Below are 25,935 nucleotides of genomic sequence, written 5' to 3'. Positions count from 1 at the left end.
GAGAAAAAAAAAAAAACATTCATTACTATTAACATTTGAGCTGGAGTTGCATAGTTACAATTTCTCTTGATCTACATACAACCAAAAATAATCCAGGAAACTTAAAAGGGCAACAAGTGCAAAGTGCACTATAAGTAAAAAGTGTATACTAGACCACCATCCCCAACTTAAACTTACCTAGAAACTGCACAGCCAGCTGCTTACTTGCCTCATTAAAGCTGCAGCATCCTCCTCTATATACATCCTCCTGATGAGAATCTGAAAAGCTGGCCATTCCTCTTAGATTTGTGCAGGACTGTATTTTGATTCCCTTCAGTTATTAAAAGTGCACTTGTCTTTTAAAAGGGTCAATCCACCCAACCTGGATATTTCAATTTAACCACTTCAATACTGAGAACTTTCACATCCTTCCTGCCCAGACCAATTTTCAGCACTCAGTGCTGTTGCATTTTGAATGACAATTGCGCGGTCATGCAACACTGTACCCATATTACATTTTTATCTTTTTTTTTTTTGGACAGATTTATTTTGGTGGTATTTAATCACCACAGTTTTTTTGCTAAACAAAAAACACTGATGGGGCTGCACTAATCGGGGCACTGATTATTAGTATAAACAGTGTGTCAACATCTTTGCCAGTTATCAGTTTTTACTTTCCTTATTTTTGTGCCATGTCCCACTGGGGAAATCTCTCTACACTTCCTGCCCCAGAAACCCAACAGGAAATTAGGGGAAATTTCCCACAGTGAGTATTCCCTTTTTAGAAAGGAATTGGGACATTGGTGATAATGGTCATACCAGTACAAACACAGGGATGAATTCTCCCACTGGGGACACAGAGATAAAATATTGACAAAGGGTCTAACCCATCTCTACTCCATCAAAAAGTAAGCAAAAAAAAAGGTTTTGCCTAGAGTTGCACTTTCACTGAATAGAACAACTAAAACAAAACAATCCCAAGGTAGGCAAATATTGTCTAAATGCAAGAGTCATGTGTATTCTTCCTTGAATCTTGGTGTACTTTATGGTGCAGGAGCTTCCTGCGATAAAAACTGGCCTACAGTTTAGCTTTCACCTCCAAGAGAAGTGATGCTCAGTGGAAGAGGAGCAGACATACTGAAGGGCAATTCTTGAAGCAAAACTGACCTGGAAGACTCCACAGTCCAGACACTTCTAATGTGCGGAGTTTCTTCTCCAACTCCGCCACTCTATTACCTAGAATTCTGAAGCAAAAAAGATTGAAAAGAAAAAGGTTTTTCATCTTTACATACACAATAAAAAGCAAACAAAAGTTCGGCAGTACACTCAGGAAAAAACAAACAATAGGAGAAACTCTACCCTCCCCCCTACCCCTGGGTCCTGAAACAACAGAGACCCAAAAGCCAATATAGCCATCAGCAATACAGAATAAGACCTGGTTCACACCAGTGCGACTTGTCATGTAACTTGACAGTTCCGCATGACAGGTCGCACCCCATTAGCAGCAAAGGAAAAGTTCAAATTGCTGCAACTCAAATTGCATTGACTTCGAAAAAGGTTCTTGCACTATGTGCGATTTCAGTGTGACTTGCATTAACATCCCTTAAACGAAGTCACACAGATATGAGCAAGCTGCACATGAAATCGCACTGCTTTAAAGTCATGCTGAAGTAGTGCGACTTCAAAACCACACTGGTGTGAAATAGGGCTAAGCAGTAATTGGTGTGCTTTGTGAAGTTATTATACAAAACATTCTTGTTCACAGAAATGCAGTAATCTTACAGTAAATAGCTTTACTCAAACGATCATTTGTGCAATTCTCTTGACTGGACTCAAATTATACAACTGTAGGACTCAATTTACAACTATATGTAGTTTCCAATTACCAGGTGTACCATAGAACATTTAGAGTGTTCTCCCAGGAACAACAAATAAAATGAAAGACACAAGTATACTATAGAAATGGATCTCCATCACTGTATAACATATAAACTTTTAGAATCATCCCAGTAATCTGTCCATAACAAGCGAGTGAGGTCCCAGGTCCAGCCAAGCAAGGTTCCCAAAGCTTATCAATTTTATTTGGACATCCTCTCAATACATATGAACTTCTTTTTCAATATTCTAAAGTTTACAGCAGGGTGCTCAAGCTATAGGCCACGGAGACCTCTGATGTGGCCCTCAACCTCAAACTGAATGCAGGCGTTTTGGCACGCTTTCAGAAAGCACACTACACCTGCTAGATATAATGGAAGTCTATGGCAAAGCACAACTAACCCTGCAGAAAAGCCACAGGTGAACTGTGCTGCAACTGTAGTGTGGATAAATCGCAGCGCATCAGTGTGAAAGCAGCCTTATGGGGGGCTCAGGACAGTAAGGTCTTGTTTATATTTGCGGTTTAGGGGACGGGTGGTTTTTACCATCCCCCAACCACTGGTGTAGCATCAGGGGTCACAATGGCAACCCCACCCCCATGCGACCTCCCTATCATGTTCTGTTTTACACTTGGACAGGAGGGTAGGCAAAGGTGACATATACAGAAACCGAACCTCTCCATTTAACTCCTGCAACTGCTGAAAGCCACCTTCTCCTCCCCTCCCTCCCGCATCCTGCTATTCAAAATAAAAAATTTAAAAAATTCGAAACCATTTCATTTCACTCTGGCGCGTGACTGGTTACTATATCACTTAAACAGCCCTCACTCTTCAAAAGGGTTGGGAACCCTTGGTTTACAACCTGCACCTAGTCTGAAAGAGTGAGTGGAAGCACAGCCAAACCATCTCTGTGTTATAAACTTATGCGCCTGGAAGAGGAAGCGAACCACTAGGATCTGAACAAGTTCTTCGTCCAAATAACCTAAGGGACAAAACAATGGGTCCAGGGTGAAGGATAGTTTAAAACAGTTTAAAGTTTGGAGAATTTTCTCCCAGTACCCATGTAGCTTGGGGCACCACCACATCATGTGAATGAGTGCACCCAGACAAGCGTCCTCTAAGTGTCTGCCAAACTTAACAGCTTGTGAAGCTTAGAATAGGATCTATGCAATCGGTACAGTTTTGATTTAGTTCTGAGTTTCTGTGAGGGTGATATCAGCAGGGCCGATTCTAGGATGCATTGTCCACAATTTTATTTTTTTACACTTATACATGTGGTAAGATCATTCACCTAAAAGGCAATTACAAAATTTTTAGAATTCCCGTTTAACAAATTAACAGGATGTTTTAAAGCAAGCAGCCATTGTGATTACTAACTGCAAACATTTAATAACGCTACTTCCTTTTTTTTTTATATGAAACAAAGTACACTAGAGTGTCACAACCTAGGTGACCACATCATGCTAAAATTATGGCAAAGCTCAAGCAGGAGCACAGCTAGGAAAGCTCTTGCCGTTAAAAACGCCATAAAATCGGTTATGGCCTCAGATCTAGTCTGCTACAATAGTGATGGATTAGCTTAAAAAACTAAATTACCCAATAGTTATGGAAACTTGAAATGTGAGAATTTAACAGAAAACCTCAGTGCCTTGAAAAAGTATTAATACCCCTTGAAAATGTCCACATTTTGTCATGTTGCAGCCAAAAAAGTAAATGGTTTTATTACATAAAATCCCAATAAAATACAACACAAAGTGGCGCATAATTGTGAAGTGGAAGGAAAATGATAAATGGCTTTCAAAATGTCTTAAAAATATCTGAAAAGTGTGGCATGCAAAAAAGATCTATAAAGTGTGGACTTTCACGGGGCAATTCTAACACATGAATATGCTTTGATCTAAACCATTCCATTGTAGCCCTGGCTGTATGTTTAGGTTCGCTGTCCTGCTAGAAGGTGAACCTCAGACCCAGTTTCAAGTCTTTTGCAGACTCTTATGCCTCATACACACAATCAGTTTTCCTGACAAGAAAAGTGTGATGTGAGCATTTTGTCATGATTTCTGACCATGTGTATGCTCCATCACACTTTTTCTGTGAGAATTCCTGCTAAGAAAAGATGGAGAGCAGGATCTGAATTTTCATGACAGGAAACATTTCTATCGGGAATCGCGGTCATCTGTATGCAATTACGACACGGAAATAACGCGCATGCTCAGAATCAAGCAAAAGAGCCGAACTGCTTATTGAACTTCATTGATCTCGGCTCATCGTACGTCACCGCATTCTTGACGTTAGGAATTTCAGACAAGATTAGTGTGACCGTGTGTATGCAAGACTAATGTCAGCCGTTTTCCTGCTGAAAAAAAACACGGTTTTTCTGTCAGAAAAAAATGATCATGTGTACAGGGCATAACGGGTTTTCTTCTAAGAAATCCCTGTATTGGGCTTTATCCATCTTCCCCTCAACTCTGACCAGCTTCCCTGTCCCTGCTGAAGAAAAGCATCTCCACAACATGATGCTGCCACCACCATGTTTCACGGTGGGGATCGTGTGTTAAGGGTGATGTGTAGTTAGTTTTCTGCCAGACATAGCGTTTTGCTTTCAGGCCAAAAAAAGTTAAATTTTGGTCTCATCTGACCAGAGCACCTTCTTCCACATGTTTGCTGTGTCCCCCCACACAGCTTCTTGCAAACTGCAAACAGGACTTATTTCGGCTTTCTATCAACAATGGCTTTCTTCTTGCCACTCTTCCATAAAGGCCACATTTGTGGAGGGCACGACTAATAGTTGTCCTGTGGACAGATTCTCCCACCTGAGCTGTGGCTCTCTGCAGCTCCTCCAGAGTTACCATGGGCTTCTTGACTGTGTCTCCGCTTAATCCTTGTCCAGCCTGTCAGTGTAGGTGGATGGTCATGTCTTGGTAGGTTTGCAGTCATGCCATGCGCTTTACATTTTTGGATGATGGATTGAACAGTGCGCCGCAAGATGTTCAAAGCTTGGGATATTTTTTTTATAACATAACCCTGCTTTAAACTTCTCCACAACTTCATCCCTGACCTATCTGGTGTTTCTTGGCCTCCATGATGCGATTTGTTCACCAAGGTTCTTCAACAAACCTCTGAGGGCTTCACAGAACAGCTATATTTATACGGAGATTAAATTACACACCGGTGGACTCTATTTAGTAATTAGTTAACTTCTGAAGGCAACTGGTTCCACTAGAGTTTAGTTAGGGGTATCAGAGTAAAGGGGGCTGAATACAAATGCATGCCACAAAAATTGAAAACCGTTTATCATTTTCCTTCCACTTCACAATTTTGTGCCACTTTGTGTTGTCTATCACATAAAATTAAAATAAAATGCATTTATGTTTTTGGTTGTAACATGACAAAATGTGGACAATTTCAAGGGGTATAAATACTTTCAAGGCACTGTAGTTCTTATGGTTTCTTTAAAAAAAAAAAAAAAAAAAAAAAAACAGGCAGCAGGATACCCAGACAGACGTTTATTAGATATTTTGTGATCCTGAACCCAATGTGTTTTCCAGTTACAGAAGCAGCAACTTGGCCAATTTTCTTTTCCCAAGCTTTAATGAAACACTTTGTTTTCACTTCCTTTCTCTACAAGCTGACAGTAAGACAGGAGGCCAAAGGGAAAGAAACACATACTTGTTGGTTTGTCTTTGGTGCTGAATGACCATATTTTTCTCATGGATGGTTTCCAGCAGAGCAGTAGCCAGAGACTTCAGATCAGAGATGGACTGCGGAGTGGCAGGAAGGCTACAGCCTTGGTCCTCCGATAATAACTCCTGAACTGCAAAAAAAAGAGAGAAACAGCAGCCATGAGATGACACTCACATCAAATCCATTCTTCTCTTCAAGGTCACCAGACAAAATAAACCTCTTAGGGCCTAATCACACCATATGTGTTGGGCAATTTGTCCTATTGTTTCAGTTCACACCAATCGGTATGTGATTAAAAAAAAAAAAAAAGACAGAAAAAGGAGGAGGACACAGAGGAGTGAAATGTCATTCTGTAACATTTCAATAAACTTGAAAGAAAAAAAAGGACATGTAAAACATTGTGATGCATAGTGCATGCCCACTGGTGTGAATGGGCCCAAAAATACGTAAAGAGCGCAAATGTTCTCCCTCCATTCTTCCAGTGTTGTCTTGGATGTTTTTTTCTTTCTATTAACCAGGCTCCAGTTAAAAAGAAAATATATATTTTCAAGGAGTTAAAGTAATTGCACAGAATTTATACCAACCACCAATGCTCTGCTTATTAAAATTCCCAGCACAGGTGGTTCCTACTGCCAGTCTGCCAGTTTTTTCATCAGCTTATATACAGGGCATTAAATCCCAAAAATTCTTGTGCTCAGTGTAAATGAATGAGCAAGAGGCACTCCAACCATCTGAATACAAAACTGAAATTAAAGCGATTGTAAATGATCATCTTGTAAAACAACCTATTAAGTTTTAAACTGAAATTAATGGAAAACACATTTTTATAGATCGAGAGATTGTAGACGTTCTAAACTTTCACGCAAACCTATTCACATACACTTATTGGGATTTTTCTTACCAAAGACATGTACCAGAATACATTTTTGCCTAAATTTATGAAGACATTCGATTTTCATTTTTTTTTTTTTTTAGATCGGTTTTATAACAGAAAGCAGTTTTTTTTTTTTACATTCATTTAGTTGCCATCATCCCAGGTGGATCATTAACATCCCACGCAGTCGCTTTCGGAAAAACTGTACTAGGGACATTACAACAGCCATGGTCTACTCCTTACCCAGAATGTTTTAGATAAAGATTATCCTGCTTCTCTAGCAGAAGAGGCCTTTGATTACTACCGCTACCAAGCTACTGGCCTCCGTGCAAATTAATCTTCTGAAACCAGACCACCTACTCGATTTCCCAATTCCACGCCAAATATAAAAAAAATCCTATCCACCCATTGGCCAATACTGCTCGAAGACCCCCATTTAAACAAAGTGTTATATAGAAAAAACAGAAATATTAAGAGCAACATTGCTCCCAGCAGAATGAAGTCCACCCCACCAACCTCAGTTCCCATGGTTCTCATTCCACTGGTAGAGATGTAGCAATGAAAAAAAACAAACACATGCCAATTTGCCCACCGCATTCAAAAAACTCTCTCTCTGCTAAGGGGAAGACATATACCCATAAAGAAATTTTATAATTGCTCTACTACGTGGGCGGTTTTACAATTGAAGAACTGTCAGGGCCCTTAGAGCACAGACATTTTATTGAGGAGGACTGTGATTAACATGGTGTCCCCAAACACTTATTAGAACATCAAAACAAATCCACAGTTGGTCTCATTGTGTGGGTGATCGAATCCATTTCCAAGTTGCTTCCTGTGGCCAAATGTTTTAAATGCCTGTGCCAACAGGAATCCTTTTGGATTTAGTCCTTGGGTACAATCCCAGATATACTAGGCGTTGAGTCGTTACCATTACTGACTTCTGAATGTTCAGTAGCCACCCAAGTGTCTGAGGGTCTGATGTTATAGACACACTCACCTCTAATTCTGAGGCTGAAGCGGCCCTCAGAAGCAGGTCGTTCAAGTAGCCCATGACAGCGATGCCACGTTGTCTTAGTAGGGCGAAAATTGGGGCAAGCACCTTGGTGAACACCCTTGGTGCTGATGCCAGGCCAAAGGGCAGAGCCACAAATTAATAGTGGTCTTCCCCGACCGCAAAGCGCAGAAGTCTCTGATGCTTTGTGCATATGGGGACATGTAAATAGGCATCCCTGATGTCCAAGGATGCCAGAAAGTCCCCCGGCTGGAGGGCAGTGACGACAGAGCGAACCAATTCCATCTGGAATCTTGTACCCTCATAAAGCAATGGAAGGCCCTGAGGTCCAGAATTGGGCAAACGCCCACTTTCTTTGGTACTATGAACAGATTGGGGTAAAATCCCTGAAACCGATCCTGTACTGGGACCTGGAATAACCAACCCGCGTTTCAGCAGATCTTGAACAGCCCCAAAAGGGCTTCCTGACGAGTCGGTTGTAGCTGGCGGTTGGAGGGAAAAAAAATCTGTTTGGTGGGCAAGATAGAGGTTCTATCTTGTACCCTGAAGACACTACTTTGCAAACCCACCGGTTGGGGACCAAAGATGTCCACCGGTTCGCGAAGACGTATCCCCACCAGAGAGATGGGTGGGGGCAAACCTTCATGCGGACGTAGCTTTGTCTGCAGGTTTGGAGTTTGCAAAACCAGGGACGTCTCAGTTCCTGAGCAGGCGCTTTATCGACCTATGGTCTTTTACCGGCCGTACTGGGCGGATGAAAAAAAACAGCTTGTGTGTGGTAAAGAAGGGCCCTTGCCTATGGCGTGGCTCCTTCCCCCTTTTTGGAAGCATCTTTAATTATGTCATCCAGGGGAGTTCCAAAAGTCTGTCGCCCTTAAAGGGCAAGTCCATCAGGGCTTTCTTGGAAGATTGGTTGGTGGACCAAATCTTAACCAAGTAGACGGCGTAACGCCAACGCCTGACCTGAAGCTCTGACCAGCAGAGGAATAGTGACCAAGGCTGATTCACAAATGAATTGTAGGCCTTGTACCAGTAGGTCAGCTAGGGCTACCTCGTTCTAGGAAGCCTGATGCTTGTAACGCATAGAGCAGCATCTTTGCCCCTTCCGTGCGTGTCTGAGACACCAGGGCCCCAATTATGGTTGGGCATACCGTCAACACACTACCATGTACAGGTTGCGGGTGATCGCCTCAGCCTTCTCGTCCGCAGAGTCTTGGAAGGCGGGAGCCGCTCCACTGGTATGGTGGAGCTTGTTTAATCTGGACACAGGAGGGTCCACTATTGGGGGCGAGGTCCATCTTTTCAAGAAACACTCTTAAAAAGAGGGTTTCTGGTCCGCATCTTCAGATACCTCAGGGCCAGGGTCATGAGTGCTAGCTGGACCCGGCAACGCATCTGAGTTGTCCCCAGCAGATGGCGGAGGGAGGGGGCGCTTTCTAGCCCCTATTCTCCCACTCGCTGCTTCCACCTTGGCTAAGGGTCCACCTAAGGGTCTGCTTCTGACGCCATGCTGTCCACACACTTGACACAGGGACCCCCAAACAAGTAACCCATCACTCCTGGCTGCAGCAGAGACGAGGGGTTCCCCCCCCAGAGAACTCACCACCCAGGAACCGTAACAGATGGTTTAGCTAGCAGAGCTGCTGCCTGCAGAGTGCGTCTGTCGATCTGTGCTCTCCAAAGCTGGGATCGAAGGCTGTTTGTGGGGCTGCAATTTTGTCAGTCTTTCAGACTGCTAAGTCGCAGCATGTATCTGTTCATCTGCCGTTTTTAAAATGGTCTGATCCATGGTACAATGGCCGCTGATCTGACACTAGAGGCCAACAGGGCAGAAAACCACGGTGCAGCAGAGTAATGCAGCAGTCAGTACACCTCAGCAGAAATCGCCCAAAAAAGCGGCTTACAAGAAGATGGCCGCCGATGAGAATACAGCATGGCCACCAACCTGGGCGTCGACAGCATGGAGCAAGACACAGACACGCAGGAAAGCAAAATCTCTTATGCGGCTTTATACATTGTGCAAGTAAAGAAATACAGCATGGACACACCAAACATGGCCGCCGACAGCATGGAGCAAGACACACAGAAAAACAGAATCTCTTATGCGGCTTTATACATCGTGCAAGTAAAGAAATACAGCATGAATACACCAAACATGGCCGCCAACAGCATGGAGCAGGACATGCAGCTTATACACTGATTTCGTGACTTATGGTTCCCCAAGTGAAGCTCCCCAGAGGAACCCCTGCCCAGCAGCTAGCTCAGAGAGCCGAGGAGGAGGAGGAGGAGGAGGGGGAGGGGAGAAGGGGGATAAGGCCCTTTACTCACCTCTCCAAGGATGCCCAGCTCTGTCTTTTTGCTAAAGCAAGGCAGTAGCTACTTACCCTTCCTGTGGGTTTATGCTGGAAGCATCCTGGACAGTGCATCTTCCGCTTGGTAACGGAGATGACTGTTGGCCAGGCTACTGCGACTCGGCCCTGTAGATCGGTCTTTATGCAAGCCCTGGAGCGTAAAGCTCACCGGCCACCCATAGAGCGACGGGCATGTCGTGGACAACCCAGCGCGTAGCTATGGTCGGCACACGCTCGATGGCCGAAACTGGGAAGAATACAAGGATCTGGGATCCAGCCTGTCGCCCAGTCGGCAATTGATTGAAGCACATCTACCGCATGGTAACGGAGGTGGCTGTCGGCCAGGCTACTGCAACCCGGCCCTGTAGACCGGTTCGATGCAAGCCCTGGACCGTATAGCTCACCGGCCACCCATAGAGCAACGGGTATGTCGTGGATGACCCAGCGCGCAGCTATGGTAGGCACACGCTCGATGGCCGAAACTGGGAAGAATACAAGGATCTGGAATCCAGCCTGTCACACAGTCAGCAGTTGATCGCAGGAAAAACGTAAATAAATGAATAAAAAAATCAAAAAAACGAATCCAAACTAAAAGCCTCCAAGCCATGGGCCTGAAGAGAGCCATGTCTTCTCCTTAGACTAGGCAGAAAAAACTGAATTGCTTGGTGCAGGCTGAGGGAATATAGTCAGTGGGACCGCACCCTGGGCAGGGCGGTTCTGCTTTGAAGTTAACACTTCTGCCTAGTCACTCCTAAAGATAGATAGGCTATTCCACTATGTCAAGATTAAGGCTGTGTCCATCCATGAACGAAAGAGAAACCATCATTGACACCCTCCATAAGGAGGGAAAGCCTCAAAAAGGTAATTGCAAGAGAAGTTGGATGTTCCCAAATTGCCATATCAAAGCACATTAATATAAAATTATGTGGAGTGGACTGAGGCTGGAGTCGGTCCTTTAAGAGCTACCACACACAGACGAATTCTGGACATGGGCTTCAAATGTCGTTTTCCTCTTGTCAAGCCACTCCTGACCAACCAAAGGTCAGAAACATCTTACCTGGGCTAAAGAAAAACAGACCTGGTCTGTTGCTCAGTGGTCCAGAGTCCTCTTTTCTGATGAGAGCACATTTTGCATCTCATTTGGAAACCAAGGACCCAGAGTATGGAGGAAGAATGGAGAGGCACATATTGCAAGATGCTTGAAGTCCAGTGTGAAGTTTCCACAGTCTGTGTTGATTTGGGGAGTCATGTTATCTGCTGGTGTTGGTCCACTGTGCTTCATTAAGTCCAGGGTCAATGCAGCCGTCTACCAGGAGATTTTTGAGGGCTTCATGCATCCTTCCGCAGATGAGCTCTATGGGGATGCTGACTTCATTTTCCAGCAGGACTTGGCACCTGCCCACACTACCAAAACCTGGTTCAACAACCATGGGATTACTGTGCTTGATTGGCCTGCAAACTGGCCTGGCCTGAAACCCATAGAGAATCTATGGGGGCATTGCCAAGAGAAAGATGAGACACATGAGACCGAACAATGCAGAAGAGCTGAATGCCGCTATTGAAGCATCCTGGTCTTCCATAACACCTCAGTAGTGCCACAGGCTGATAGCTTCCATGCCACAGTAATTGCTGCGAAAGGGGCCCAAGCCAAGTAAATATGCATGCTTATACTTTTCAGAGGTCCGATATTGTTCTATATACAATCCTTGTTTTATTGATTGCATGTAATATTCTAATTCTCTGATATTGTGGATTTGGGGTTTTCATGAGCTGTAAGCCATAATCATCACAATTTTGACAAATCACAGCTTTAACTATCTTGCTTTGCATGTAATGAGTCTATCTCATATATTAGTTTCACCTTTTAAAGTAGTGAAATAATGAATTTTTGCACAATATTTAAAATGTTTCGGGTTTCACCTGTACGTTTCTTAGATATATGTATATTTGCATGTGCCACACATAGGGACCTTCTCATAGTGTAATACTCAACTTTCTCACCTACCTATTGGTCCTAACTATACTCTTGTAGTTTTATTACTTATATATTACTTAGAACCGGTTCACACAGAGGCAACACAACTTTAAGCGCGACTTTGGGAGGCAACTTGAACATGATTTGAGCATGAATCACAACGCGACTTACAACACGACTTTAAGTCGCCTCCAGGAAGGGGAACTCTATTCCAAATTTTAAAATAAAACTGGCATGGGTTCCCCCTCCAAAAGCATACCAGGCCCTTAGGTCTGGTATGGATTTCAGGGGGAACCCCCTACACCGAAAAAATGGTGTGGGGGTTCCCCCCAAAACCATACCAGACCCTTATCCGAGCACGCAGACCGGCCGGTCGGGAAAGGGGTGGGGACGAGCGAGCGCCCCCCCCCCCCCCCAGCCGTACCAGGCTGCATGCCCTCAACAAGGGTGGGTGCTTTGGGGCAGGGGGGGCTTAGATCCCAGCTCCCCACCATATGTGAATGAGTATGGGGTGCATCGTACCCCTACCCATTCACCTGGTGGAAGAAAAATGTCAATAAAAAAAACACTACACAGGTTTTTAAAGTAGTTTATTATTAGGCAGCTCCGGGGGTCTTCCGACTACTCCCTTCTGCCGGGCACCACCACTGTCGTCTTTCAGCTCTTTTCCCAGCGGGGGCCTGGTCTTCTGCGTCGCCTTCTTCTCTTTTTCGATGTTGACTCGACGCTCCCTCCGTGCTGGTCTGTAGAGATGGTGTTCTTGGGGTCATAGTCAGCATTTTTCTTCCTCCAAACACTGAGTTGAGTTAATGCCAAATAGCTTAATTTTAGTTTCATCTGACCACAGTACTTTCTCCTAATCCTTCTCTGAATCATTTAGATGTTCATTGGCAAACTTCAAACGGGCCTGTACATGTGCCTTCTTAAGGGGGGGCCTTGTGGGCACTGCAGGATTTTAATCCATGGAGGCGTATTGTGTTACCAAGGGTTTGTTTGATGACTGTGGTCCCAACTGCCTTGAGATCATTCACAAGCTCCTCCCCTGTAGTTCTGGGCTGATCCCTCACTTTTTTCCATGATCATCCTTACCCCATGAGGCAAAATCTTGCATGGAGCGCCAGACCGAGGGAGATTGATGGTCATTTGGTATTTCTTCCATTTGTGAACAATCGCTCCAACAGTTATCTACTTCTCACCAATCTTTTTGCTGATGGTCTTGTAGCCTATTTCAGCCTTGTGCAGGTCTTCATGTGTTTGTTCTAGGATTCTTGGTGTAAAATACACCTAGGATAACAATTACGGTGCCTTGCAAAAGTATTCTTACCCCTTTAAATCGTTCACATTTTATCATGTTATAACCAAAAATGTAAATGTATTTTATTGAGATTTTACGTAATAGACCAACACAAGATAGCACATAATTGTGAAGTAGAACGAAAATGATAAAATGTTTTTCAAAATGTTTTACAAATAAATATCTGAAAAGTGTGGCGTGCATTTGTTTTCAGCCCCCCTGAGTTAATACTTTGTAGAACCACCTTTCGCTGCAAGTACAGCTGCAAGGCTTTTTTGGGTATGCCTCTACCAGCTTTGCACATCTAGAGTGTGAATTTTTGCCATTCTTCTTTGCAAAATAGCTCAAGCTCTGTCAGATTGGATTGAGAGCATCTGTGAACAGCAAATTTCAAGTGTTGCTACAGATTCTCAATTGGATTTAGGTCTAGACTTTGACTGGGTCATTCTAATGCTGGCCATACACAATATATGAAAAATTGGCCGAATTGTCTGCACTAAATTATATATATATATATATATATATATATATATATATATATATATATATATATATATACGAACCAATTTTTATTTATGTCCACTGAACGATTTATCAGCCTTTACATGATGGCACCATCGTTTTCAGTCACGGCCGACCATTCGTTTTTTCAAAAATGGGGTTGCACAGATTCTCCCACCCAAGCTGTAGATCTCTGCAGCTCCTCCAGAGTTACCATGGGCCTCTTGGCTGCTTCGTCAATGAATGCTCTCTTTGCCAAGCCTGTCAGTTTGATGGACAGCCATGTCTTGGTAGGTTTGCAATTGTGCCATACTCTTTCCATTTTCGGATGATGGATTGAACAGTGCTCTGTGAGATGTTTAAAGCTTGGGATATGTTTTTATAACCTAACCCTGCTTTAAATTTCTCTACAACTTTATCCTTGACCTGTCTGGTGTATTACTTGGCCTTCATGATGCAGTATGTTCACCAAGGTTCTCTAACAAACCTCTGAGGGTGTCAAAGAACACCTGTATTTATACTAAGATTAAAGTTACACATAGGTGGACTCTATTTACTAATTAGCTGACTTCTGAAGGCAATTGGTTCCACTAGATTTTAGTTAGGGGTATTTAGAGTAAAAAGGGCTGAATACAAACGCACGCCACACCTTTTAGATATTTATTTGTAAAAAGAATTGAAAACCATTTATAATTTTTCTTCTACTTTACAATTATGTGCCACTTTGCATTGGTCTATCACATAAAATCCCAATAAAATATATTTAAGTTTTTGGTTGCAACATGAGAAAAAAAATTTCAAGGCACTGTACAGACCCTTAATTTCTTTGTAAGCGTGCAAACTTACTAAATCTGCTTTCTTGGCCACTTTTCAGAGAATATGAATGATAACACAAACATTTCATTCACTCATGGTTAGTGTTTGGCTCAAGCCATTTATTATCAGTCAACTGTGTTTACTCTTTTTAAATCATAATGGCAACATAAACTACCCAAACGACCCTGATCAAAAGTTTACATACCCTGGCGATTTTGGCCTGATGATAAAATGCATACAAGTTGACAGAAATAGCTAATAAAAAGTAACCATCCTCCTCGGTTTAAAAAAAAAAAAAAAAAAAAAAGGTAACTATCCTGACCTGTGATCCGTTTGCTTGTAATTAGTGTGTGTGTGTATAAAATTGTCAATGAGTTTCTGGACTCCTGACAGACCCTTGCATCTTTCATGCAGTGCTGCACTGACATTTCTGGATTCTGAGTCATGGGCAAAGCAAAAGAATTGTCAAAGGATCTGCGGGAAAAGGTAGTTGAACTGTATAAAACAGGAAAGGGATATATAAAGATATCCAAGGAATGAGAATGCCAATCAGCAGTGTTCAAACTCTAATCAAGAAGTGGAAAATAAGGGGTTCTGTTGAAACCAAACCACGGTCAGGTAGACCAACTAAAATTTCAGCCACAACTGCCAGGAAAATAGTTTGGGATGCTAAGAAAAATGCACAAATAACTTCAGGTGAAATACAGGACTCTGAAAACATGTGGTGTGGTTGTTTCAAGACACAATAAGAAGGCACTTAAAGAAAGATGGGGTGCATGGTCGAGTCGCCAAAAGAAAGCCATTACTACGCAAATGCCACAAAGTATTCCGCGTACAATATGCCAAACAGCACAGAGACAAGCCTTAAACCTGCTGGAACAAAGTAATTTGGAGTGATGAGACTAAAATGTTGCTTTTTGGCCACAACCATAAACACTACATTTGAACAGGAGTCAACAAGGCCTATGATGAAAGGTACGGAGGTGGATCGTTGATGTTTTGGGGAGGTGTAAGCTAAAAAGTAGAAATATTTGCCAGAACACCATGGAACGATGTAAATAGCGTCCAAACGGATGTTTTATTGCATGATCACAACACAAAGAGAGTGCAACGTTTCGGAGCCACGAAGGGGCCCTGCGCGGCTCCGAAACGTTGCACTCTCTGTGTTGTGATCATGCAATAAAACATCCGTTTGGACGCCATTTACGTCGTTCCATGGTGTGCTGGCAAATATTTCTACTGTAACGTGTACCAGTATCCAGCTGGTTGTTGCTACAAGCACCCAAACCCAAGAGCAGATCCAGGAAAGTGTGCGATGGGAATATGAAGAGTGAGCTAAAAAGGCACAGGAAATTTGGTCAAAATGGTTGACAAGATGAATGCAGTATGTTACCAAAAAATACTGGAGGAACATTTGCATTCATCAGCCAGGAAGCTGCGCATGGGATGTACTTTGACATTCCAACATGACAATGATCCAAAACACAAGGCCAAGTCGACCTGTTATTGGCTATAGCAGAATCAAGTGAAGGTTCTGGAGTGGCCAATGAGCTCAATATCATTGAGCCACTCTAAGGGTTATCTCAAATGTGCAGTTCATGCAAGACAGCCTAAAAATGTACAGGAACTGGAGGCTTGGAGGAAGATAAAGAAGATAAAAAGCCTCATACATAAATACCACAAAAGACTTCAAGCTGTCATTGATGGTAAAGGGGGCAATACACAGTATTAAGAACCTCAGGGTCATTTGGTTAGTTTCTAATGCCATTATGATTTAAAAAGAGTAAACTCAGTTGATTTATAATAAATGGCTTCAGCCACACACCAACTATGAGTAAAAGAAAAGTTTTTGTGTTATCGTTCATATTCTCTGAAAAATGGCCAAGAAATCATAAATTCTGCCAGGAAATGTAAACTTATGAGCACAACTATATATATATATATATATCTCTCTCTCGCTCCATCTATCCATCCATCTATAACAGTAACGGAGGCATTCTCAGAATTGTTTTTAGATCACTTCACTCCACAAAAGGAGAAGCGCAGGACAGCGCTTTATCAACAGCCACACAGAGGAGAGAGCTCTCCTCTGAGAATGCCAGAGAACTTGGCTGCGGTTATTTTCCGCTGCTTGATAAACGGATACCAAAATGTTTATTTAGTTTACTACAAAATGCTATATCAACTCTTGCTGAACTTTTGTCTTAGGCCTCATTCACACTTGGCGAACTCCCTCGCTACGGAGTCCACCTGCTCCTGCCGGCTCAGCGGGAGATCAGTCCGCAGATCTCCACTGAGCCGACGGATGACAAGCTTCTCTCTGCTCACTGGGAGGGGAGGGGCTTGTCGGGCACCGCTGTGTCCTATGGAGCGATCTGATGAAAACGGACAGCATGTCCGTTTTCATCAGATCTTACCCGATCCGATCCGCATGGACGGATGAGGACGTGGCCCCCATACGTCTGTTTTCAGCAGATCGGATCAGGTCAGATGTCAGCAGACATGTCTCCGCTGACATCCGACGCTCCATAGAAATGCATGGAGCGGCCGTTCAGGTCCGTGACAGACGGACCCGAACGGCCCGTAGTGTGAATGAGGCATTACATGAAAAGAAAGTTGCATTGTTTTGTATAATGTAGCCCCTTGATTTCAATAAACTACATAAAAAAAAAAAAAAGTTACACTGTTGCATATGGCATGCATATAATAATTTCATTTTATGACAATTTATGGAATCCCATAATGATAATATAGGTTTTTTATTCAGCAGGTACCTTGTTTTGCAGAAAGAACCCCAGTAAGAGCACTGCTGTTTGACTTGCCACTTGACTTGGAATTCTTCCTCCTCTCCAAAGCATTCTAAAATAAAAAAAGACATTAAAATGTATGACAGATAAATCTTGCATTAAAATAAGCACATTATTACTAGCATTTCTATGTAAAGACACTGGCCCAGAAAACAGGAGGCAGCAAGCACTGCTGGACCTGTGAGCCTAGGGGAGTTCTGACCCCAATTCAAGCATGTTGATCTCTTTCTTTATTGCCACAATGGAGCCTTATTCTGGTATGTTAATTATCCCGATGTCTTAATTGGATGTGGTTTACATTCTGACATGTCTATTATAAGTGAGGCAATAGTAGAGGTTATTATTAAAGAAATAAATACACAAAAAAATCCACTGGCGCTAAACAAGGATAATCCCTCATGTAAGAGTCGTTACTAATATGTAGGGTGTAGAGTAGATAGTCCGGAGCTGCGAGAGTCGTGGTACCCGGAAGTACCAAAGATACAGAAAATACACCAAAAAAACACGCTCATGATCATCTACAGTTCATAATAGACCCAGTATTATTGGGAGAAGATAAAAGTTTAAAATAAAATGTTTAGGAAGAAAATCCATTTATTAAAGATGAACTCCAGAAATATGATAAAAAGTCAGTATGAAAATATATACAAAGCTATATAAGCTGTATACATCAGATGTAAATTCCACAGGCAGCTACCATCAAGTTCACGGGGTTAAACCTCACGGGTTCAATGAACATGCCATCAGATGGAAATAGCACTAACAGTACCTTAAGGGCAGATGGTAGGGTGGCGGTGGTGAGAAGATGGATGTCCAACTCTCAGCAGGAGCCTGACTTCAGGCAATCCGCATACCCGAAGTGTCACCGTGGGGTAGAAAGGACGGGATCATCCAACGAATCCCCCAGTCGGGGACACAGCACGATGAGGTCTGGAGGGACAGCCGCTCGTTCCGTCCGATCGTGATGACGTCACACGTCTGAGACACCGCTCTTCGATAGAAACAGTGAAGCAGAGATGGAATTGCTGCCCTCTAATGGAAGATCCGTAGATTGCACACTCCCGTGCAATATAGTGGAAGCTGCCAGCGGGATAACAATGTTTAAAATGAAGTTAATCTTGAAAACTTGAAGGATGGGTTAAACTTCCATAAAATAGGGGGATCAGGTAATAGCCTTGACGACGCGTTTCGTGCTTCAAATCGCTTTGAAGCGCGAAACGCATCGTCAAGGCTATTACCTGATCCCCCCTGATCCCCCTATTTTATGGAAGTTTAACCCATCCTTCAAGTTTTCAAGATTAACTTAAGGGTACCTTTTACAAAGTGTAAAGTTAGTACACCATGTAAAAGTATACCCGTCTTTCCCGCGTCGCTGTCATTTTTTTCAAAAAAATTTATTTTTCCCGCCGCAACTCTTTTTTACCCGCCGCGATTCACAAAACCTCAGCGCAACGTAACTTCGCGCAAAGCACATTGGGAAAATAGCGTCGGGAGCATGCGCAGTACGTCTGGCGCGGGAGCGCGCCTCATTTAAATGGGACTCGCCGGACTGATTTAGGATACACCGCCGCAAATTTCCAGGTAAGTGCTTTGTGGATCGGGCACTAACTTGGGCAATTTGCGGCGGTGTAACTTAAATCGGAAAAGTTACGTTGCTCCCGCTGGTTGTGAATCTGGCCCTAAGTTCTTAGGAGCACTTTATTTTATTTTTATTTATTTTTTTAACATGCACAGATATGCTCAATGCATCCAATTTGTTATGCAACTTGCATACAGATAATAAAACCTGTCCCTCACTTGTGATAGAAAATATAGGATGCGACTACGAACTATGGTATACATGAATGGAATGTTCAACTTCACCTGAAATTTTATCCATTCTTACTTAAAGGTTTGGTTATTTAGTTAGTTTCTCCCTGCTGTACACCCTTTCCTAACAATTCTTCTTCTCCGACTGCACCAACCTAATTTTTTTTTCTTTTTCCCTCTTTTCCATTTTTTCCCCCATTGGTACACATTATTTATGCATTATTATGTAGCAATGAATGATAATTCATTTACCTTTTTTTTATGTATTCTTAAAGCGGATGTGCCACGGGAAAAATATATTAAAAGCCAGCAGCTACAAATACTGCAGCTGCTGACTTTTAATATAAGGACACTTACCTGTCCTGGAGTCCAGCGGTGATCGCAGCAGATGACGAGCCGATCGCTCGTCACCCTGCTGCTCCCCCCTCCATCCTCGGTGAGGGAACCAGGAAGTGAAGCGCTCCGGCTTCACTGCCCGGTTCCCTACGGCGCATGCGCGAGTCGCGCTGCGCCCGCCGATTGGCTCCCGCTGTGTGCTGGGAGCCGAGTGTTCCCAGCATACAACGGACGGACGGGAAGGAAGGAAAAAACCCGTCCTTTGCCCGTATCGTAGGGCCGGAAGTGGGTGCAGATACCTGTCTGTAGACAGGTATCTGCACCCCCCTCCCCCCTGAAAGGTGTCAAATGTGACACCGGAGGGGGGGAGGGTTCCGATCAGCGGGACTCCACTTTAGAGTGGAGATCCGCTTTAAGATTTTGTATTTGTTATCCAATACACGTTTGAGTGATATTTTTTCATATGTATTTGTTGATACTTGTATCTTACATTGTCAAAGGATACTGTATTAAAGTTTATTAATGCTGTCCTATTATCTAATTATAATTGTATAATACATTATAGCAACAGGTTAGTAACCTCAATAATTAGGCAGCATTGATAAATGTCCCCCAGCGTCACCACTCCTCCCTCCCCTATCAGAGTCTGTTCATATAAAACAAGAAATAGATGGGGGGCGTGTCCGGCCGGCGATGTTGATGGCCGCATTGTAGTGAGCTCCTGCTACCTCACGCTTTAGCAACAGCACAGCGACGTTAGGACGAGGCTCCCAGAGGACCGATTGCACCCCCTGAGCTGACGGAGATCCCGTGGAGCAATGAACAAAAGGAGGAAGAACAACAAGCCGCCCCAGCGCCTCACGGACTTCTTCCCCGCAGCGCCACCGCCGAACACTCAAAATGGCGCCGGCGCGAGCTCCTCCGGAGGGACCCGCTCTCAAGCTGGCAGCCACAACGCGGTGAGTCAGCTGCCTGTCGCTCCGACGGAGCGGGATGAGTCCTCACCCCCCTCTACACCCACTACACGCAGCCCAGCTAAAACTAGGCAGCGCAGGGAGGGAGACGAGTTCTCCTCTGGGCTGCAGCATGTGGCCATGCAGCTCTCCTCACAGAGCACATCGACGGAGCCCTCTATTGAAATGTTCCCAGCATCGGAACAAGCCATATCTGAGAGCACTATGAAAAATATGCTCTTATCCCTCAGAAGGACCCTGTTTACGGATTTTTCTGATATGGTTGCCCCACTACACAATACTGTCTCTGCTCATAGTACCCAAATACAGCATCTGGAAGCCAAAATGGCAGATCTCTATGCCGCTCATAATGATCTTGTTGATGCGTATGCTGACCAGGAATCTGAGCTCCAACGCCTCCAAATCAAAATGGCGGATTTAGAGGACCGCTCAAGGCGGAATAACATTAAATTCAGGGGGATTCCAGAGTCGATCCCACCGAATGAACTCACTACCTTTGTTCAACGCCTTATGAAAGCCCTTGTTCCGACTCTAAATGATATTGAGCTATGCGTTGACAGGGCCCACCGCATACCCAAGCCGAAATTCCTCCCAGATACAGCACCCAGAGATACCTTGGCGCGCATTCACTACTACCATGCAAAAGAGCGTGTCATGGCGGCGGCCAAACAAAACCCGGTAGTTCCTGACGAATTTACGGGTATCTCTCTATATACAGATATATCGCAACAGACTGCGCTGAACAGAAAGAAGCTCAACCCGCTTACTAAGATACTGCGCAACAATAATGTGGTTTATCGTTGGGGATTTCCCACAAAGCTTCTTGTCACCTGGAATGGCAAACTATATCCTATATACAGTGTGGAAAAAGGTATTGTGCTCTTCAGGCAATGGAACATACTCCCTCCTGATGCTCAATCTCCTGTTCATCCTACCCCTGAACGCCTGCATACAGAGTGGTCTTAACCTGCTATCCGTACACAAGCAGAGCCTCTCCTCACCATCGCTATTTGTTAGAAGCGTGAGGCATGGAGTTCATGTATCTGAAGTGCCCTCCTTCTGTACCTAGTGCACCGCACTATTGATCCTCACCCCCCGAGTTACCGCAGCAGCCTGAGCTGCCCATTGTACCTGTGTTTAACAGGTTTTTTTTTACCCATGTTACCTTTGTTGTCCCTGTTTTCTGCTCTATGTTTGTGCTTCCCGACTTCCTCTACCCTCCGGGTCACCATCCCTAGTATGGCTCTAGCTTCAACCAAACCTGGACTTGTCCCTGATCTGCTTCCTTGGACTGTTAACATCACACTCCCGCTGCCCAGCGAAATGTCTATCTTCTACTCAACTGTACGCTGCTGCCAGCAGAAGACTTTCTGGACCCTGTATGTATATTGACCGGGTACTTACCTTCTCACTTCTGGTTTAATTGTGTACCCATGTGTAGCCTCATCTCAGCGATCAACCGATCTTTGTCATGCCTTTGAAATTCGTATCCATAAACGCTAAGGGACTCAATAGCCCCTTTAAACGAGCTGCGTTACTGAAAGAAGCCCGCTCTCTTAAGGCGGATATCATCTTTGCCCAGGAAACCCATTTTGCGGCCCATAAATGCCCTAAATTGAACTTTCACACCTACTCCCAATTGTACATGTCCAACGGACCCAAAAAAGCTTGTGGTGTGATGATCGCTATTAAGGATTCCGTAATAGTCCGTCACATTCGCACCATTCAAGACCCCCAAGGGAGGTTTATAATTCTGATATGCGAACTGAATCGACTGATGTTTACGCTTGTCAACCTCTATGCCCCCAATACGAAGCAGCGCAAGTTCCTTGCCCCTTTACTCACCACAATCTCGGAAGTGGCTCAAGGTACTCTACTCATAGGGGGGGATTTCAACTCTATTTTGGATCCCTCTATGGACTCCACTTCCCAAGCCAGGAGACCTACTCAATCTATTATTCCCCTGCTTGAAAAGTATGAATTGTATGATGTATGGCGGTGCTTCCACGGTTCAGAGAAGGACTACACGTTTTTGTCTGCTGCTCACTGTTCTTATTCCCGCATTGACTTTTTTTTTACAGGCAAGAGGTCTCTTCAGAATGTACTGGGCACGGACATTGGCACAATATCTTGGTCAGACCACGCCCCGCTTACTTTAGAATTCGATGATAAGCTTGGTAGCTCGCCCCCTCCAATTTGGAGACTGAACACCTCCCTTTTGGAGGACAAGCTGTTGTGCCAAACGATTGCTCAGGAACATCAGAATTTCTTTAGTTATAACGATGCTCCCGATGTTAACAGATTTACATTATGGAATACTTACAAGGTCTATATGAGGGGGGTATTGATCAAATTGGCCTCAACTGTAAGACGGAGGAGGACTAAGCAAATTGCTGACTTGCTGACTTCCCTATCTTTACAAGAACGAGAAAATAAACTTAAACCAGACCCCCGACTTACACAAAATATTCTTAGGGACAGAGAGCAGTTGAGGTCTTTGCTTCTTTACAAATATGTGAACCATCTTAAATTTCTCAAGGCCAACTATTATGGTTTACACAATAAAGCGGGAGCCTGGCTAGCCAGGAGGGTGAAGGCTAGACAGGTCAAACGACGAATAGCTGCCCTTATACATCCTGTTACGCGCGACACAGTTATCAACCCTAAGGACATAGCCAATACATTTGCGGACTACTACCAGACGCTGTATGACCTCCGTACTGACGAATTCACCCCTCAACCTTCACCAGCGCTTATTAGCGCATTTCTAGATAAAGCACGACTCCCTACCCTTGCTAAGGATCAACTTGATTCCATATCCCAACCATTCACGGCCCAAGAAATCTGTTTGGCCATTAATAAACTACCCAATCGGAAGTCCCCGGGCGACGATGGTTTCTCAAACGAGTACTATAAACATTTTTCTAAAGAACTTACACCGTACTTGCAATCAGTCTTCAATCTAGCTTCGTCCTCAGGAACCTTTCCGCCTGAAATGTTGAAAGCGGTAATAGTGACCTTGCCCAAACCCGACAAAGACCCTACTAGTCCTGCCAATTACAGACCCATATCTCTGCTTAACACTGATGTTAAACTGTATGCTAAACTCCTGGCTATTAGACTGCAAAAAATCCTGCCCCTCCTCGTTCATCCGGATCAAGTGGGGTTTGTACCCGGACGCCAAGCTCCGGATGGCACCCGGCGACTTATTAATCTGATCTCCCAGGCTGGGGCCTCTCGGACGCCTTCTCTGCTTCTTTCCTTGGATGCGGAGAAGGCGTTCGACAGGGTCCACTGGGGCTACCTCAAATCAGTACTTACTACTTTTGGAATAACGGGGTGGATACAGACAGCCATCTTATCCCTTTACTCCACTCCCTCGGCTGTTGTACTTACCTCAGGGATTACATCCAAACTGATACGTATATCTAATGGGACACGGCAAGGCTGCCCCTTGTCGCCTATAATTTTTACGCTTCTCATGGAACCTTTAGCGGAAAATATAAGAAACCACCATAAGATTGCAGGCCTAACTGTAGCTGGTAAAGAACATAAAATCAGTTTATTCGCCGACGACGTTATGCTTATGCTCTCCAATCCCAGAACGTCCTTGTCCGAAACACAGAATATACTACGCGAATTCAGTGCTGTGTCTTACTACAAACTAAACGAAACCAAATCCCAAATGTTAGGCATTAATATTTCTGCGTCCTTGCAAATGGTATTGACTAAAAAATTTCCCTTTATGTGGTCCTCTCACTCATTACCCTTTTTAGGAACTCATTTGACCCGACATATCTCGCTACTTTATAGGCATAATTTTAAACCTTTTCTGGAATCCTTGCCCCAACACCTGAACCAGTTACACTCCCATGATCTATCAACGGCAGGAAGGATAGCAGCGCTGAAAATGATTATACTCCCTAAACTCCTTTATTTATTCCGCACTCTTATAATCCCTCTTCCGCGCACTTTCCTCTCCTCAGTACAGACACTTTTCAATCAGTACATTTGGAACAGAAGACCCCCTAGATGCTCTCTTCTTATTATGCTAAAACATAGAAAATTGGGTGGAATGGGAGCACCTAATGTCATGGCTTACTATAAGGCGTGTGTCATAGACCAACTTAAACACTGGTGGATCCCCTCTGCACACAAATCATGGGCTCTTCTGGAGGCCAGCAATGCCCAAAATAACGACCTCAGGTCATTTCTATTAGCCATTAAATTGGGAGCCCCTGTCCCCGCTTCCCCTATCCCCACTGTGCGTGTTTCCACCAAACTGTGGTCCGAACTCAATACTTCTGCCTCGATTGGTGGTTCACATTGTAGGATATCTACACCACTATCGGTTCTCCAACATTTTATACCTTGCCTTGATCTGAAAGCCTGGTTTTCAAAGGGCCTTAATCTCCTCAAAGATTTGTATCATAACACATCCCTTCACACCTTTGAAGACTTGGCCGCTCGATTTAATCTTCCTCCCTCTGCACATTTTCCCTACCTACAGATTTTGTCCTTTTTGAAGAAACATCCCCTGCCAGCCCACTTGGAGTGTGCATCCCCGATTGCCACCTTTTTCCAAGATCCTGCTACCCCGGTTAAAGGTATTTCGTTGTTCTACAACATCTACAATAGCCAAAACCCCTCTTTTAAAACGACCACTATCATTAAATGGGAAAAAACCCTGGGTAAGACCTTTCCTGATAAATCTTGGAAGGTAGCGTTCTCTACCACCTACTCCTCCTCCAGGTGTGCGAGCCACTGGGAACTCTTTCAGAAGGTCTTGCACTCCTGGTATCTCACGCCCTACAAATTATCTAAATACTACCCTGACCACACGGCCCTCTGTTGGCGACAGTGTGGAGAAGTGGGCACATTGTACCATATTTTGTGGGCCTGTAAATCGGTGCGATCCTTCTGGAACAAGATATTTTCCATGATCTTGGATATTTGCAAAAGACACATAGATCCCGTTCCTGAGCTTGCTCTCCTACATCTGACAATAGACGAATTTCCCTCTAAGTTCAGAGTGGTGGTTGTACAACTTCTGTTAGCGGCTAAAATAACTATCACCAGATTGTGGAACACGATTGAACCCCCATCTCATAACAATGCCATTCTTACTCTAAATCACCAGTGTGAGATGGAAAAGCTGTTAGCACTAGCGGATCTTAGGTTCAGCTCTTTTAGGACGAAATGGGACAGCTGGTTATCAACCCCAATATGTACTGTTAAAGACTAAGCCAATGACATTGTCCATGTACTAACATATTGCCTTATTTACACTTATGCTACTATAGGGTGACCCCCCTCCCCCCCCCCCTCTCTTCCTTCCCCTCTTCCCCTTTCCCTGTTTGATTTGTTATCTCAACGTAATTTTTGATAGTTATGTAAGTAGTGATATTGGCGACAGACAGCGTGGTGTCCCTCCTCCCTGGCACAGATTGATCCCATGGGGGTGTCGGGGCAGGAGCGGATACCACCTGGTTCTGGTACTGTAGCAACGTTTGCTCAACATTCACTGTACCGCTACCGTAGCCTGTCATTTGGATTCGCCTGAGCGCTAATTTGTATCCCATTAATTTTGACAGACTCTGTTCCCATGCATCTTGTTTATGCTTCTATGTATGTTTTCCTTATGTGATA

General features: G+C 44.0%; 1 protein-coding gene across 4 annotated transcripts in view; it reads right to left on the bottom strand.

Moving 5' to 3' along the window:
* Nucleotides 1-25,935, bottom strand: part of CCDC149 (coiled-coil domain containing 149) — a 106,220-nt gene that overhangs the window by 19,024 nt on the left and 61,261 nt on the right. For all 4 annotated transcript variants that reach the window (XM_040335176.1, XM_040335178.1, XM_040335177.1 and 1 more), the window contains exons 8-10: nucleotides 17,135-17,219; nucleotides 5,523-5,667; nucleotides 1,147-1,223 (exon numbers count right to left, since the gene is read on the bottom strand). In XM_040335176.1, the coding sequence (XP_040191110.1) occupies nucleotides 1,147-1,223; nucleotides 5,523-5,667; nucleotides 17,135-17,219 (307 nt within the window). The remainder of the gene's footprint in view (nucleotides 1-1,146; nucleotides 1,224-5,522; nucleotides 5,668-17,134; nucleotides 17,220-25,935) is intronic.

This window comes from Rana temporaria, chromosome 1 (genome assembly GCF_905171775.1).
Source record: "Rana temporaria chromosome 1, aRanTem1.1, whole genome shotgun sequence".
Taxonomy (NCBI): domain Eukaryota; kingdom Metazoa; phylum Chordata; class Amphibia; order Anura; family Ranidae; genus Rana; species Rana temporaria.
This window is presented reverse-complemented; position numbering and strand designations above follow the sequence as displayed.